Below are 17513 nucleotides of genomic sequence, written 5' to 3'. Positions count from 1 at the left end.
AACATGTACAAACAAAGTTACAGCGTCTTTTTAGTCCTAAAATAAACTGGCATACATGAAGCCAACACAGAGAAATATTTCTTAATTATCAGAGCAGATTCCCTATAGAAATTGCTTAGCAAATGAAAGCAGCAAACCTCTTTAGATCTGCTTTTGTCATGCTGTCTGGTTATAGCTACTCTGCCTTTTCAATGGCAAAGGATGTGACATACTAAGACGGCTACATTCTGAAAAGTAACGTGTTTGAAGTTTTATTTTCTGAGCATTTTTTTTTTTTTTGAAAAACAGTTATTTGTAAACCCTTTCTTATTTACTGCTCCTCTTTTCTAAAACATATGAAACTATTTCAGCAAGGTGTGGAACTGATGACCAAGTGTATTGCATCTAAACTTTACAGCTTCAGCTCTAAAAACCACTTGGTAAAAGTGTTGGAGCCAGCCTTCTGGAAGGGTAGGAAGCTGAAATTTCTGCAGTGCAGTGGGAGAAAGATATTAGTTCAAGAACAGATGACATGGATTTTTCAGAGGCTTTGTACTCTACCAGGAAGAAGAAAGGGGGAGGTGTTTGACGGGATTATATTATGAAATGCCCCATGTCCCATGCCCCTTTTCAGAACTATGTTTTTCAAAGTGCTGTCTGAGCAGGCATACTCCCTTTGGAGACTGCGGGCCGATGGATTGGCTAAAGGGATGTTCAGGGAATATAGTGTCATGCTGAAATCATGCAAAGATGTGAGCCATGGCTAAGAGGGCACTGGACAGACCTCCACTGCAGTTTAAAAGGCAAGCCAGAATAAACGATGGGGCAGAACCTACAACCCATCCTCCTCGCTGAGCTGCGGTTTGCTGGAAGCCCTCTGGTCAGACAGTGTTGGTATGACGAGTAATCATGTGGAGAACCAATGCCTGTCTTCTCACTGACCATCACCAAAGCCACCTAGAAGAGTTCTCTGTGGTTACGAGCAGTTACTGTAGGGAGGGGGTTTTTCACTGTGCTTCTCTCCCCAAGTCTATGATGTGCTGTTTCCCCTCTTAACTTTCTAAGCTCACTCTGAAATTATGGTATTGTTGTTCTTATTTAAACTAGGCATCATTGTTCCTTTTTGCTGAAATGATCTTAATGTCTTAATGTTGAATATTTGAGTCACAGTCACAGTATGGCATGAAACTGTAGTTGTGGTGGCCTTGCAGTCCTAGCCTTTCTCTCACCCACTTACCATCTGGTGGCGTTCAGCATAGCGGTCGACTGATGTCTCCATTGATCCCTGTCCTGCAGGAGTACCAGTGAGCAGCAGAGTGTCAGCAAAGATTCAGCAGCTGGTCAATACTCTAAAACGGCCCAAACGACCACCATTACGAGAGTTCTTTGTAGATGACTTTGAGGAATTGTTAGAAGGTAAAATGACTGTTTTTCAAAAGGTTTTGGGATCTCTTTTTACAACTCTGTAAAATGTTTGTTTTCTACACTGACTTTCTAGAACACTAAGTTAGCCCTGCTGGAACTGACAAGTATTGGAAAATGTTGATATTTAGTGGGATCCGCTTGTAGTGAACTTGGACACTGCAGTAGAATCACAGGTTTTGATTGTTTGCTTCGTTTGTGCTTATGCTTGCAGTGAGACTGTATAATTCAGCATAAGAGACAGTGGAGGAAAGCTTTCCTCCAAGAACATTCGGCTGTGTGTTACAGCCATTTCTTTCAAATATCAGTAATAAAAATATTGTCAGTAAAGGGGCATGTTAAATATTTTATGTATCCTTCAATAATAGAGAAACATTGAAAAAAAATGAACTGAATGTAAGGTGGAAACAAGCACAAAGTCAGTAAATGAAAAAGTTATTTTTAAAAAAACAGTGCTTCTAAACCTACCTCAAGGCTTTGATAATTGTGATTTGCCAGGATATGGTAATTCAAATAGTCTTCTTAGCAATTTGTAAGAAAGCACTATAACAGAACATGACTTAAGTGGATGTATTAATTACTTAGAATATAGTTTTTCACTGGTTCTACAGTTTATTACTGCTGTTTTGCCAAGAAAACATATTCCCCATCTCTTCTTAGGAACAAAAAGGTTGATTATTTCTAAGATGATCTCTGCATGTTGCCTCAGTAGTTTCTTCTTCTGCTTGTAGAGCTGGTGTGAGGATAAGCACATATATTCCTGAGGTGTTTCAGTTGCCTCATCTCTATTAGGGTTAAAACTTAATTATTCTATTATATTTCTCTGTAGCTTCTCAATACCTTCTAACGTCATTATTTTCAGGATATTTTGCAAAGGTAATTTATTCTCTTGGTTACACAGGTATACACAAGGTATAGAATTTACATGGTAACTGTATATCTTTTCATAATCATAAGTTCAACAGCCAGATCCAAACCAGCCAAAACCAGAAGGAGCTCAGATGTTGGCCATGCGTGGGGAACAATTAGGTGTGGTTACAAATTGGCCGCCTTCTCTGGAAGCAGCTTTGCAGCGATGGGGGACCATCTCACCAAAAGCTCCTTGCCTAACCACTATGGACACTAACGGGAAACCACTGTATATCCTCACTTATGGTAAGCACTCTTCAAACTTCTCATTTTTTTATGTGATAGTATATAGTGCATGTGTACACACACGCGCACACACACGCACACACACACAAACATACTTGTATATAAATATATATATATGTAGTGAAAAAGCCTTCTAATGATTTATCTGATTTATCTCATTTCTAAGTAGGGTAAAAAAAATCTGAGGCTGGTGGTATCTGATTATGAATTTGTGAGATGTTGTAGTAAGATTTATTTCATGAAGAGGAAAAGATCTAAGCCGATACTTCCCTGAAATCACAGATTATAAATGAAAACCACCTTTTAAATAGAAATGGTAGGACAGATTTTACTGAAGATTAACTTGAAAATCCATTCCCCTTGGATATTACCCAGGCTTTGTTCTACAAAGGCAGAATCCGGTAAACAAAGCTTCCTGAAAAACTTAAAATAGGATTTTTCTCATGTTCTGCTGATATTATAATTTGAGTTACTCTTCCTGGTATTTAGTTGTACAGCTAGAAAACATACCCCCTTGAAATAGATTGGCTAGGATACATTTCAGTGTGGTCTTCCTTTGTTGATATATTTTGGTGTGTGCTACCTGGCAGGCTGCTGCAACCAAGAATGGCCAAGTGGAGATAAACATAAGGATATCTCTGTCACATAGCTCACAATTAGAAGCTGAATGTGAGATATTCAGGGGTCATTTTGGAGATGTTCAAAGGAATCGTTATGGACAAATGTCAAACTTTGAAAGCAAGTTGGAACATTTTTTGTGTATTACTGATATGGAAATAAAAAATGATTTTGCTTTTTGTATTTCTACCTTTTCATGGGCCTAGACTTTGGTGCAGGGAATATTTTTACATGATGTAATATAGACATTTTCTCTATATTGTTCTGTGCTGAGTGATTCCTTCCATTTAGGAATTAGACTGAAGATGGTCCTTGGTTGAAGAAATGTTTGCTGCAAGTTTGGGATTGCAAATATATTTAAAGGCTTTTAAAGCATAACCGAACTCTACTGAAGGTCATGCATGTAACATTGTCCCTTCAGGTACCTAGAGTTTAAAAGTTACCTAAGTTAAGGGTCAAATATACAATTCACTGTTGATCACTGTTTTCTTTCTTAAAGATACTTACTTGGAACTGGAGAAGAATTTTAAAGTTTGCAATTATATCTTTACAGAAGAGCAATTCATATCATTACTGAAAGCCCTGAATAAATTAGATAGGAAAGAAAATGAAGATGTTACTGGAATCAAACCATTTCTGTATACCAGTATTCTGGATATTATCTGTCCAAAGAATCTAAGCATATGTCCTGTTTGCCTGAAGAGCTGGAAAGCTGGGCAAATCCACCTGTGGCACTCATTCACCTTGCTCATTTGGCCTGCTTCTCTTCCTAAGCTAACTCTTTCAGAGTCCCTCTTCTAAGCTGAGAAAAATGGGATTAATACTCATTTTTTCTGTGCTGCCATTTGGCAGCCCTATAGGAGGTCATTTCTGCAACTGCTTTTCAGTAGTTTCATGAAGTCAGAAAAAAATTTGATTTTTTTCTACTTTTTCTTTTTATAAAAAAAATTATAAGCCACAACTTTTCATAAGAGATTTGGTGAATTGTTCTCTGCTAGATGGATTTCAAGCGGCTAGTCCTCTTCAGGAGAAATGTTAATTCCTACTTAAATGGCAACTGCTTTTAAAACATAATTAACATTACAGCCATCTGCCATTTTACTGGTAGTTTTATGGGTAATTTTGGTATAAGTATGCCACCTATTGGCTCTGTGATATTCCCTAGTAACTGTTGGCATGACATTATTTAAAAATGCATGTTAATAGAAATCAAGTCTTGAACTCAGCAAAGACACTCATAGGCCTGAATTTTTATCCCTATGGAGCGTTTCATTCACCCTTCTGGTTGAATATACTTTTGAAGGATGAGCTTGCCAACAATCGTACCGTATGGTATTCATATGACACTGCCTTTCCTTGTGTGCATGTATGTCCAATGACAAAAACTTTAAAATGTCAACCTTGGTAACTTCCAGTAGCCTCTGAGCTTGTACCTCACAGTTATTTTCATGTTCTTCACAAATTCAAGGAAACATCATTACATGGATTTTTCTTGGCACTATTTTGACAAATATTGAATTAAAAAAAAAAATAATTCTAAGGTTCTAGACATTCATTCCTTGACGTTTTATCTACACAGTCACTTAAGTACCTCTCCTTGAATATTTGTTCTCTCTTTACTGTTTCTGCTTCTATCTCTTTTTTGCCCTCTCCTGTTTTTATGAAGATCCTCTTCATTAATCCTCCCAACTTTCTGAGTTTCCAAGGAGGATCCTACATGGTGTCTTTTGATCTTTTTTTTCCTCTTATGCATCAGCTTCTCCAAATTCTATCTCTACATGGATAGATTTACTTGCTTATTCCATACCTACATCCTTCTTCCCCTACTACATTCTGTGACTGTCTCTGTGACAGATTTGTAGCTGTCAGCTAAATCACATCGTGGCTGAGTAAGAAGACTTATTTGCTCAATGCCAAGCATATTTATCTCCTCCCTTCTTGATTGTTGTAGACAGTATTACCATTCTGCCTGTTACTCAGGCCATAATTTGACTATCATAAATGTGGGGTATGATTCTTGCTTAAGGTGTGAGAGGTCCCAGGTTCAAATCCCAGATGAGCCCTTTGTCTCCTTCTCTGGAGATAGTCAAGGCCTGCCTGGATGCAGCACTGTCTAACATGCTCTGGGTGACCCTGCTGAGTGGGGAGGTTGGACTAGATGATCTCCAGAGGTCCCTTCCAACCTTACTGATTCTGTGATTCTACTTGGGAATTGTGATTTGATATTTCAGGCACTGAAAACTGAGGGGTTTCTGTTTCAATTTGAGATAAGTAGCTCAGCTGGGAGAGCATTAGACTAAAGATCTAAAGGTCCCTGTTTCAAGCCCAGGCTTCAGCAAGGGGGATCCTTGTTGCTGTAACCCTGTCTGACATCCTCTAGGTGACCCTGCTTGAGCAGGGGGGGTGGACTAGATGATCTCCAGAGGTCCCTTCCAATCTTACCAATTCTATGATTCTATGATAAATGACTGAGACATTTCTTCAGTTTTGTTTAGCCACTGTGTGTCTAGATCTTGCAGGTTATTTTGAAGGCAAATCTTTTTAAATGCAGACCTTTCTCCTCATCTACCCAGCTAAACCTCATCCCATCTCTCACCTTAGTGTTGATTCTTGCAGCATCTTTTTTCTGGCCCTGAAAAATGCAATCTTGCCCATTTTATCCATCCAGAATGTGATTGCAAAGGTTCCTCAACTGAACATCTATGTATACCCACTTACTTTTGACTATTTTCTAAAAACTAATTTCTCCTTCATTTTCAAAGCCCTTCACATTCTGTCCTTACCCCACTGAACTTTCTTCTTTTCCTCCAGGACCTCAAGCATCCATCACAATCTTAATTTTTTTTGGACAGTTTCATACTCCCCCTTGGTAGCCTTACATTCTGAAAAGGAGCTCTCTGGAAGTCCACAAAATTATCCTTCTCCAAAGCTTTCCTCAAAACTCTTTTGCTGTTCTGTCTAGAGAAATCTGAGAAGGGATGGACGGTTCAATATGCCATGGTAGACAGTGGTACGTTAGTATGAAAAGACTATCTTGTGCGATAGATGTCTTAGTTACTAGAATGAATTTTTCTATGTATGTTGTAGTGGTTGATATGGATATGATACAATCAGAGTGGACATAAGTGGTCCTTCCTATAGATCTTGACATGTTGTGCTGTTAAGAGAAGTAGTTTAAAGAAGTTATTCAGTCTCAGAGTGCCATAGATAGAAAAAATGAATAGCTTAACTTTTTCCAGACTTAAGTTGTTTTTAATCAAGTTTTTGAAGCATTAGCCTCAGTTTTCAGAGTTCTCAGCACCTAAATTATAATTTTTATTTAATGTACTCAAAACTGTTAGGCTCTTTGTAGTGAATGAAGCTATGAATATTACTTACTTTTCAAATATCTTATCCCTCTGGGAACTTGGTTAAGTGGAGAATATCTTACTTAAGTTCCTCACAGTCTTTTTATAAATGAAATCACTGAATTTGCATAAATTGAAATGTCTGACATACATAAGGGAAAAGATGTCTTTACGGGGTTTTATGTAAGTCTGAACTCTGACTAGAAAGCTAATATATACTTTGAGGAAAAGGAAGGCAATATCTTTCTGATACAAGGTTAATCAGAGCAGTCAGGCACCTAGTTTGGTATTGTTGGTATTAATAATGAAATGCTTAATGCTTTCTTCTAGAGGAGAAACATGAGTATAGGACAATAAAAATCCCATATAGTACGTATGCTATCATAGCTAACTTTCTTACCGGTAAAATGATTTTTTCCAAGAAGGATCAGAAAGGCTTGAGAAAAAGTAGAAGGTAAAAAGCTGAAAGTAATTTGGGAATGAGGTTTTTTTGAGCTTTTTAATTGTAACTGTTTTAAAAAACCAGCAAAACTACGCAGTTAACTGTGTGTGATTCAAAGAATCTCATTTCTGCTATCTAACACTTCCTGTAATAAGTTTTGGGGTTTTTTTAACCATTTTCAGTAGCTCTGTTTACCACATCAGAGGCCTGCTGGAGATAGCAGGGTTGGTAGAAAAGAGCAGAGAAAGCTCTTTGGATAGATAAGCATCTTCTCTTTATCCATTCGGATCCTATGGAGAGAGAAATGCCTGAAAATTGACTTTTTTTAAAATGAATTGCCCATGAGAAAAATAGCATAACTGTAAACATTCCAAGGCTAAAGTCATGGTGCCTTAGCAGAAGTGCTACAACCCCTCCTGGGGATACCCTGAAGCCGTTGAAATTCTGCTAACAACAACCTGAAGATAGAGGTCCAACCCAATGCCATGCTGTAGCTGGCACAGGGCCCCATCCATCCAGGTCCTCTTGCTGCGTGAACCTCCTAGGCCAGAAATTTCTCATTTACCAAGAAGAGAGTGAGGGAATCAAGACTCTTCTCCTAAGAAAGTAATTACATAACCCAGCTATCCTTATCTCTGAAAACTCGTTGCTCACAGAGGTAGTTGTTTCTCTAGCTCAGCTGGCTGATACACTTGCTGAATACTCATGGTTCAAGCTCCTAGGTAAGGTATCAGTGATCTATTTGTTTAATACTTTAAATCTTTACTTCTTTAACAAAAATACAGAAAATTAAACAAAATCTTTATTTCAAGACTAGGATTTAGATTGCAAAATCAGGCACTCTTAAGTGCCAGTTACCTCTATTCTGCCTATACCAGGAGTCTTTTATTCTCTGCAGTGTATCATTTTTGTTCTTTTGGCTTGTATTTTTTCCCAAAAGGCAGCTTCTTCGTTTGGTGCTCAGGAGAAACCTAAGGAGCCTGTGAAGAAAGGGTTAACACAGCAGCAGATCTGCGGCTATTACTTTGCAAAGCAAAAAAAAGTGCCACTTTACCTGCATAGCACTATCAAGACTGCCATTTACACTAGGTTTAATATTTTCTTTCTATTTAATATTAGAAATGTCATGTTGTGATATTGAAAGAATGAATATTTGACAAAATTATTTGCAGTTGAACTTTGGCAGTCTCACAGTTGCTGTGCACGGAGATTGGTAAGCGACCACTGCTTTGGTTTTGCTGAGTTAGTGCTGTGTGGCTCTGAAAAGCATACTGAATATAATAAGGAAATTGATTGTGGTTTGTTTTGTCTCTAAGTTTTCTCTCTGATGCAAGCTTTTCTTTTATAACCTTCTTTACATTCAACACAAATGTATATTCCCTCTACAAATTTGTGAAGGAGGGACTTTACATCAGTGTCATGTGGAAGGCATATATTTTTTGTGAATTGGCCCCTTTTGTATTGTTTTTAAGACCTAGTGATTTCCTTTACCCTCATTATGTATTGCTTAACCAGATGGGACTGGCTATTAACTCACTCCAGCTTACTAAATTTTAGCTGGTAAAAAATATTGCCCTCTGAATAGGCTTTTACTATCCAACAAGATTGATAACAAGTGAAGTTTAAGGTATGTGGTTACTGGTGTAGAGTTGCTACTATGCAACTAAATCAGAATTCCATCAGCAAAAGTAACTTGCCTAACACAAGTATAACAAAGTTCACCACAGCTACCCAAAAGTGAGATGATTTTTTTCAGCCTGTCCTACCGAAAATTTCTGAATATATGAGATCTGCAGGATATGGCTCAGCTTCAGAGACATAGCTGCTTTACTGCTTACTTGCTGATACCTGCTATTATGTATTGGGAACACTGAAGTTAGTTTGCAAATGTGTAAAGAATATTAAAAATGACTTGGCATCCCTGCATGAACTTCTAGGACTTGAAAGTCTGGCAGCAATGCCCAGACACGTATTCTGGATAAGTGACAGAAGTGGCTAAGGAAGAAGTAATCTTTTTTCACCTTTAGGAGAAAAAGATCTATTTCTTCAGCAGATGCTTTGGTAGTTAGAAATACATCAGAGAATGACAAATACAGAGAAAGGTTAATTTCTTGCCATCCTGCAGAGTTATAAAAGATCTCAGAAACCAACACCAAATTTTGCACTTTTGTAGAAAGTGAGATCAAGACTAATTTGTAGTAGTGATGAAGGGCAAGTTAATGTTGTAGGGTTTGGTTTGGTTTCCAAAATTGACTCAGGAATCTCTTCTTTGGACATTGAGCAGTCTGTTTTGTTTTGGGAGTGAAAACTGGGAGTAATTCAGGTGCTTAAACATAGGCATCTAGTGCCTTTAGTTACCCAAAATGTGACTATATGTGACTGACAGATACAGTACAGGGTCAGTGCAAGTTCAGCTCACTTGGCAACTTGAGGCCAGGCAGGATACTCAAACTCATTTCAAACACAGGATACAGTGTTTGAAATGGCACTGGAGCTCCATATCTCTCTCTAAATGACTTATCAACTGTTCATCTTTGAACTCAAGAAAATTTTCATGTACGACTGATATGGTGAGCAGATGTCAAAGCTAGCAAGTGAGGCGGGGCAAATCCTGTTAGACTTTGGTGTCCCCAGGAAGGCAAGCTAGAGCATCATTCAGAAGGACCACAAGACAGTGGGGATGCCGGTAGCAAAGGAAGAAGAGGAAGGCCCACAAGTTCTGTTCTTTACCTGCGGAAACAATCTGGAAGTGCCAGTGGTAAACCAGGTAAGTACCCTCAGCTGGCACTTGCCCTCCGTAGCTGCAGGAAGAGCAGAGAGCACCTAGCTACTACAGCTAGATTGTGAGTCTCTCTGGGAAAAAAATAAGCCCTGCCACTAAGCTAAAATGTGGGCTCGTCAAGTTGCTACTAAATGAAACTATTGCTTGGGTTTCTTATTCTACCCTCCTGTCTTCAAGCCAAGGAATTAGAAGATGAGGACAGCGTGCTTACCTGAGGAAGACCTGCACTTAATTGCTCTCCAGCTGAGGACAAAGGGGGCATATCCTCAGCTGTCACGAGCAGCAAGATTTCCTTTGCAGCCCATGCAACAAAGTTCATGCCGCTCAAGAATCAGCACCGTGGTGGTGAGCGCTGTCTCAGAGATAGCCATGGACGAAGCACAGCTGGCTTCCTTGCCAGTGCTTCCCTCTCCCGCGGTGCAGATGTTGCACTGTATCGAGGTCAAGACAAGGCTGTGAGAGAGCTTTGAGCAATCAAGTTTTTCTCAGCAATGTCCAATCTTTAAGTTTGCAAAGGAAGAATTGCACTGAATTGCAATCTAGGCAGAACCAAGGAAGGAAATACTTCAAAGATTTCCTTCTTTATAACATCCTTGTTATTGAGCACTTTTATCCTGCAGTCATGGAATCCTTTGTGTTTCTCAGTGATGCTGGCAGGCCAAAGAGCCAAGGTGGCAAAATAAACACAATTCTATCTGCCTTTGGACAGGAGATTGTTCCCCATCCATCAGTTGCAGGTCTGACCTTAGTGATTCATACATTCCTGGCTCCAGCTTCTGTACTACTGCTCATGTTGGAGCTCATTTTTTAGGAATGAAGCTATGAAGAAAAATTACTGGCTTCCCATTGAACAGGATCCAGTTGAAGATCAGCGTAAAGTTTACTCTACCTACGTGAAAGATTTCTTCCTTTCCGTCACTGCGCTGTCTCTGCTAGAATGCAGTGGAACCGGCAGCCAAATGCAGCCAGAGTCCAAAAGGCTGGACTTGGGTTAGGGGACTCTGTAGGGTGACAGGAGAGGCCATATATTTCAGCTGCTTCTGAACTGAATGCAAACTAACTCCTTTATTCCCGTTCTCCACAGTTTCATATCCGTATGCATATGCAGTTAGTCAATGTAGTTCAGTTGTCCAACAGTTCACAAAAGGATAAAGTATTTCAACTTTGAGATAATTTGTCCTTTGATAATGCAGTTAAACAGAGCAGAAGAGGGCTATGGTGAAGGAAAAGAGCAGTCTTTTCTGAACTATTAAATATTAGGAAACATTAATGGCACATTCTGTGCAGTTCAGAGTGCATTAACACAGAAAGGTGGGGAGGTAATGAGACAGCATTGTATGCTCTGTTTTAGAAGCTCAGAAAAAATTGTGGAAATAAGAGTGTTGTGACAAAACTGGAATAAAATGTACAGAAATGCTTACTATACTTGGTAATACTTACTAGAAGGTAGCCCATAAACTTTTCCTAGCCTTAGAGAGAACTTAATTTCTGCATTTAGTCAGATTGCTTATATGGAGGGGACTGTAACACCAGTGAACTCCTGAAGGAGAGCCTCTGAATACTGTAATATAATTAGCCCTGCGGTGTTTAGATTTCGAAGAAAATAGTGTATGCAAGGTGTCACATTTGGTGTATGCAAAAAGTGTGAACATGTCACAAATGCAAATTTAAGACTTGTAATAGAATTAATCTCGATAGCTGAAACAGAACTTTTCGGAGCAGCCCCTTATGTCTCTCAGGAAAGGGATGAAAAACTCAGTGTCCATGTCAAGTTTGAAAGTGTTTTGTGTAAAGATGGTTCTTTCTTGCAATTCTGATCTTCTGCCAAGCTTCTGATTTCCGTTCTCCAACATTCTGTATCACTATTAATTGCTCTTTTAAGTTTGTTATCACTGAAACATTAATGTTGAAAACCTGTAAGAAAATAGAATGCTTCCTGAAGACTTTTTTGGTTTTATCTTCCTTTCTTGTAAAATGTAAGATGCTTTTAAAGACTTTCTTTCAAGGAAATGCGGGTAGTTCTACTATCCTGACAGTAAATGCTTGTGAGGGTTAATTCTGCAGATGTACTCATGTATCCCTGCTGAATTTCCAGTGCAACAGAACTGACTAATGTTTACATGCTTGCATTAATGTTTAGTGTACATCCACACACTTCAGCACCAAACGCTGGAGTAATTTTAAGTAAATTTAAAACTGCAAAACATAGTTTGATTCAAGCCTGATGATACAATATTACCATTTTCATAAGAAGTGATTGCACCTCTCCTTAGTACTTCCTCAGTAGCAAGCAGTAGTGACCCTTCCAGTTTTCCTCAAAAGGAAAAAAGAAAATGTGGCCTTCTCATTGTGTCTTATATTTACATGAAATTTGCACTTAAAATCATATGATAGCATTGCATTTTTTATCCAGGATGTAGAGGAACTTAATATAACAACTGCTATAACTGGTTAGTTATAAATAGCAGTACCGTTTGGGAACCTGAACTGCTGAACCCCATAGGTAATCTGTTGTCAGAACCGATTATCATTTAAGTTATTGGTGGGCATGAATTAAAGATTTGTTACTGTCAGATTGGATACAGCTTGAAGACAGAACACAAGGGCCAACAAAGAGCAAAGTCTGTTATGGCAGGTACTGTTCAGAGGAAGTAACAACGACATTGCCTGAAAGACCTTGCAGAGTCAGAGTGTGCTGCTTACTTAAAGGATTAATGAAAAGGACACAACATGGCTCTTGAGGAGATCATTTTTCCTTCAAAAAGTACTGGGATGAGGTCTCGGTAAGGATTATCTAAGTGAAGAGATGGAGAGATGAAGAATTGAGCAAGGGAGAAGAGAGGTGGCAAAAAGGAGGGTATCAGGAGCAAATGAAATGGAACTGAGGGCAGGGGCTGCTTGGGAGCAGGTGAGGAGAAAAAGCCAACCAAGTGAAAAGGAGGAAGGCCCAGGGTTAAAGTCAGAGCACACCGTAACGATATACTAAGGGTCAGAGGGTCCCTGCTGCTTCAGTGTGCCCCCTTGGCTGTGGGATGTCTTGTGTGTTGTTTCTTCTTCTTCTTCTTCTTCTCCCCTTGTCTCTGCCTTTTCTTTTTCCTTGGTGGCTTGGCAGGGAGTGTGCCATCACGACGGCTGAGCGGTGCCCTCAGATGGTGCTTCCTGGCAGGCTGAGATGCAGCGTAGCCAGCTTGCTACAGCTAAGGATGCTGCAATAAGCTGCCTGGACCTAACAATATTCCAACTACTTCTAGCAGTGAGCTCTTTGGAATCCGGATCCAATTTTCTCCAATTCAATAGAGAAGAAAACTGTTCTTACCTTTTTTTTTCTAAAAACATTCCTATATTGAAAAAGAAAGTTCAAAGTTTCTGATGTGCATTGAAGTATATTAAGAGTATGTGCACTAGCTATAGCGTTGATATCATATTTAGTGAGAAGATTAATATAAATGTTTTTGCTGTTTAGGTTTTTCACTCTAAAGGTATTCTTTCCCTTCAGTAATCCTTTAAAACATAAGCAGAATTTTAAAACTAATTTTACAAATTTTGTGTTAATAGGCAAACTTTGGACCAGAAGTATGAAGGTTGCTTACAATATCCTACATAAATTAGGCACAAAACAAGAACCAATGGTACGACCTGGAGACAGGGTAAGTATCTCCATGATTTTTAGTCACTAATAATCCAAATTACATCTTTATATGGTAGGATGAGGTATTTGGGGTGCTCAGAGGAAATTAATAAAGTGAAATGGTGGGAACTGTTTCTGTTCAGAGAAAGGCTGATCACTCAGACACGTATTGAATTGCACAATAGATAATGAGTTGATACTTACTGAGTAGTAACTGGAATTTGTGGCAACATCAGCAATAAACTTTCCCATGGAAAGTGATTTTAGCATAAGCTTTCTTATAGAGCCTGGAGGTGTCATGTGGGTAAAACTTACTTACTAATGACTTTGTAGTTGTTGAGATGGTAGAAATAAGAGAAGCATTGTGGAGGACAAACAAACTAAGCACATTAAGCACATTTTGGCACTCAATTAAATAAATGAATTGTGCTGAATGTTAACATGGAGCATATTTCCGTTCCTTGTTCTTGACTGCAATTCAGCAACTGCTAGTGGCTGAATCTAGGTGAATAGATAGAGGAAGAGTTGCAGAACTAGCACTTCCAGCTGCTAGAGGAAGACAAGAACAGCCTAGGGCTATGCACTCCAGAAGGTATTTGCTGGCTTAGGCTCCTACCCCTTCCATCATCAAGGTTGGCGAAACTTGCTCCCTGCGTGCTAACTGGCCCGTGGTAGCTGTGTGCCAGAATGCGCCATCACACAAATTCCCACAGACCTCGTTCCAGTTTGGCCTTGGGCCATGAAGCAGAGATTCCAGAACAGGATACTCAGATATGCAGCAACCTCTCAGAAATGCTAATTTTAATCATGACCTAGTGATTAGAGGTTTGAGTGTGTCTTCATCTTGTGATGCTTGGTAGCAATTCTTGGACTGTTGATTCAGTTAGTGTTCTTGTACCACATGTAAGAAGTGTGTCTGTTTAGGTTACACATTTCTATGGGCTTCAAAAATGAGAGCATGCAATTAATGCTTCCCAATTGAAAAAAAAAAAGAGAGAGAATTTAAAAAAAAATCAAGCCTTACAATCTTTCCTATGTCTCTTTTAGAAATAAATCATGAAGAATTTAACTAAAGAGTCTCTAGATGCTTAATCTAAATTACTTCCTATAGTGGCATTTAGCCAGGAATGGGATCTGAAGAATCTTTTTTACTTGATTTACAACTATGTAGCTAAGCAACAGCAGAAGAAACAAACTGTGCAAGTGTATACATCAAAAGAATCCACTCAGAAAGCTGTAAAAGGAAGAAAGTTCAGAAATGGGCAATATGCGTGTGCCTGTCTTTCTATCTATTGTGTATTAACTGCCTGTCTTTGTATTAATTTACTACAGCGACCACTGACATCTCTTAACATTAAAAAAGGATTTGTGGATAATTCAGAGTGCAAGACATACACAGAACAAATCGCAATTCCTCTGAAATAAGTCCATCTAGATTACAGTGAAAAAAAATGTTTATAGCTGAGTGCTGGAAGCATATGCTTTGCACTGTAAAAACATCTTGCTTGGCGTCTCTGTGTAACAGAAACATTTAAAGCAACTTCATGTTGAAGATGAGGTGTTATTGTACATCTGATGTTCAAGGCAGTTATTTTGCTCACTCTTCCTGTTGTAATAACATAAAAGCTTTTTGACCTCTTTGAAGAAGGCTTTCTATTCTAAATAATAGATTTTGTGTGCCAACAGTTAAAGGTAGTTCTAAAATAATAATTGAAATACGCGTGGATATTTATGGTCTTTTCTAAAGGAGAATGAAATTATTGCATTATGTTAATATTACCTAAAACACAGAAAGACATTTTTCCCCTTAAAAGCATATTCTGTCTATAGAATCTCTATTTTTCATTACTATTACTACATCTCTCTGTATTTTCTTTGTCTGAGCTAAAATATACCTGCATTTAAATTGTGAATATACCTGCATTTCATTACTTGATTCTAATATAACTATAGTACACCAAAAACTGTGTTTGCCTTTTATAGTAACTTCAGAAATTTAACTTTGGGTCACCGCAGACAGCTGCTTAGAAATTAAGTTTGTCCTCTAAAATATCTACTAACTAAGCAGATTCTCATCTGGTAACATACACTGTATAATTTGTTTTCCTTCTGCCTTACCCTTTTTTTCCTTTTATACAAGTTAGTTATTTGGAACAGGACTGTTAGTGACTAATGTTTTTTAGGGGAGAAATTGGTGCCTTATTACCACTGGACTTAAGTGAGAGTTGCTCAGCTCTGTCAGCTTGTTTGAAAAAACACCAGCCAAACCAACAAGTACCAACAATCCAACAATCCTCAAGGTATCTTTGGGGATCTTTCAGCATATTTTACAGATGTTTGCTGGGTTCAGTAAACGCTGCCATGCCCTCAGTGCACCCAGTAAGATCCCTTTCTTTCCATCACTCTTGATGGTATGTGCATAAAGGGTGTATACAGACAGCTCAAACACTTCTATGGGTTCATGTGCCGGCTTACAAATAAAGTAGCAATGTGTTTTCTATGAATTTTCTCTAGACTTCTCCGAAGTTACAATCTTCAGCTTAAAAATAAAGATACTCTGATCCCCTTGACACAATTGGTTGGAGGATTTTCTAGTTTGAAGAAATCAAACTATTTAAACTTACAGGAGGCTACAATGTTTGAAACTGTATGAAAATGCTGAAAACACTTTTAATCTACAGTAACTGAACTTTGGAGCATATAGGAAAACACAGATATTTTTACTTTGAAAGATGAAAGCATACAGCTGTTGCAGATGTCAAATCGGTTAAAGCTCAAGACTCGTAGATTTAGCAAATTTTAAGATGCTGTAATAATACACTCTGATCCTGCATGCAGACCCAAAGGAATTAAACTAGAAGCTATTCACAGTGCCTTTTGCATGCCACTGCAGTCAGCCGTGTAAGACAGAGGCACCAGCTGTAATACAGCTGTTGAAGACATGAATTGAGAAAATGCTACTGACTGAACCAAAATAAAATTGTAGACGGGATCTAGCCACTGAAGTCATTAACTATACATTGACTTCATTTATATTCCTTGCCCTTGCAAGAAGAGATGTGGACTGCAGTTCCCAGATTCTGAGTTTGACAGCACTTTCCTTCTTCTTTGCCCCTGGAGGATCTAAAGACGTTGTTTCCAGTGCCCATAGGCATAAGCTGGACATTTCCTCACATTTTCGGAGGAAGAAGGGCACTTAGTGAACATACACATGATTTGCTATGATGTTTTGTCTTCTCTTGGAGTTCTTCTATTTGTCTAAGCTGCCAGCCATAGCCCTAAAGCGGTGAAGTTTAACAAATCCAGCCTACTATAATTGCCAGCTTACAGTAGGACATTTGCTGTTCCAGATATCAGCTGTTTGTGAACACTAAATACACAGAAACCTCTGCACTTTGACAACAGTCAGTCCAATCCTAAAATAAAATTCTCCTATGGGACAAAGCATAGGGAGACAAAAAATAACATATTAATGATTGATAAAATGATGTGGTAAGTCTAGTAATCTGATTTGGTCACAGATTCACTTTGTTTTCAATACTTTAAGCAAATTATTAATGTAATTTAAAAATTGTATTAATGTAAAAATTCTATTAATTCCATTTATTTTGATATTTCACACCTGTAAAGCAATCAGTAAATGGAGACTCAGATTGAAAGGTATTGTCGCTGTAGAAAACAATGTAGCATGAAAATATTTAACTATAGAGAAAATTTCCTAAGTGAAAATGTTCACAAAAGGAACATCTATCAGAATGAATTCCTCCTGATTCCTCATCCATCTCTCATTAAGCATTTGAATACTTATCATAGAAATGTTTCTAAAATAATCTCTCTCCTAAAGGAAAGGCGGAAACTGCAATTATTGTTAGCTGAAACCTACAATTAAATATGCACTGCAGAAAACCCTTAACATATCTCTCTCTGTTTCAGGTAACACTCGTATTTCCTAACAACGATCCTGCTGCTTTTATGGTAGCATTTTATGGCTGCCTGCTTGCAGAAGTTGTCCCTGTCCCTATTGAAGTGCCACTTACAAGAAAGGTAGGGAACTAAATTTCTCCTCTATACTGCACTTAAAAACTTATGGCAGAATGGATCAGAACTGAACATAATTCTTCAGTACATTTGTGTGCCTAA

General features: G+C 38.4%; 1 protein-coding gene across 8 annotated transcripts in view; it reads left to right on the top strand.

Moving 5' to 3' along the window:
• DIP2C (disco interacting protein 2 homolog C) overlaps positions 1–17513 on the top strand; it is a 318346-nt gene that overhangs the window by 208729 nt on the left and 92104 nt on the right. For all 8 annotated transcript variants that reach the window (XM_062568858.1, XM_062568857.1, XM_062568855.1 and 5 more), the window contains 4 exons: positions 1276–1395; positions 2359–2556; positions 13301–13392; positions 17307–17417. In XM_062568858.1, the coding sequence (XP_062424842.1) occupies positions 1276–1395; positions 2359–2556; positions 13301–13392; positions 17307–17417 (521 nt within the window). The remainder of the gene's footprint in view (positions 1–1275; positions 1396–2358; positions 2557–13300; positions 13393–17306; positions 17418–17513) is intronic.

The sequence above is a fragment of the Rhea pennata genome, chromosome 2, assembly GCF_028389875.1.
Source record: "Rhea pennata isolate bPtePen1 chromosome 2, bPtePen1.pri, whole genome shotgun sequence".
NCBI lineage: Eukaryota > Metazoa > Chordata > Aves > Rheiformes > Rheidae > Rhea > Rhea pennata.
This window is presented reverse-complemented; position numbering and strand designations above follow the sequence as displayed.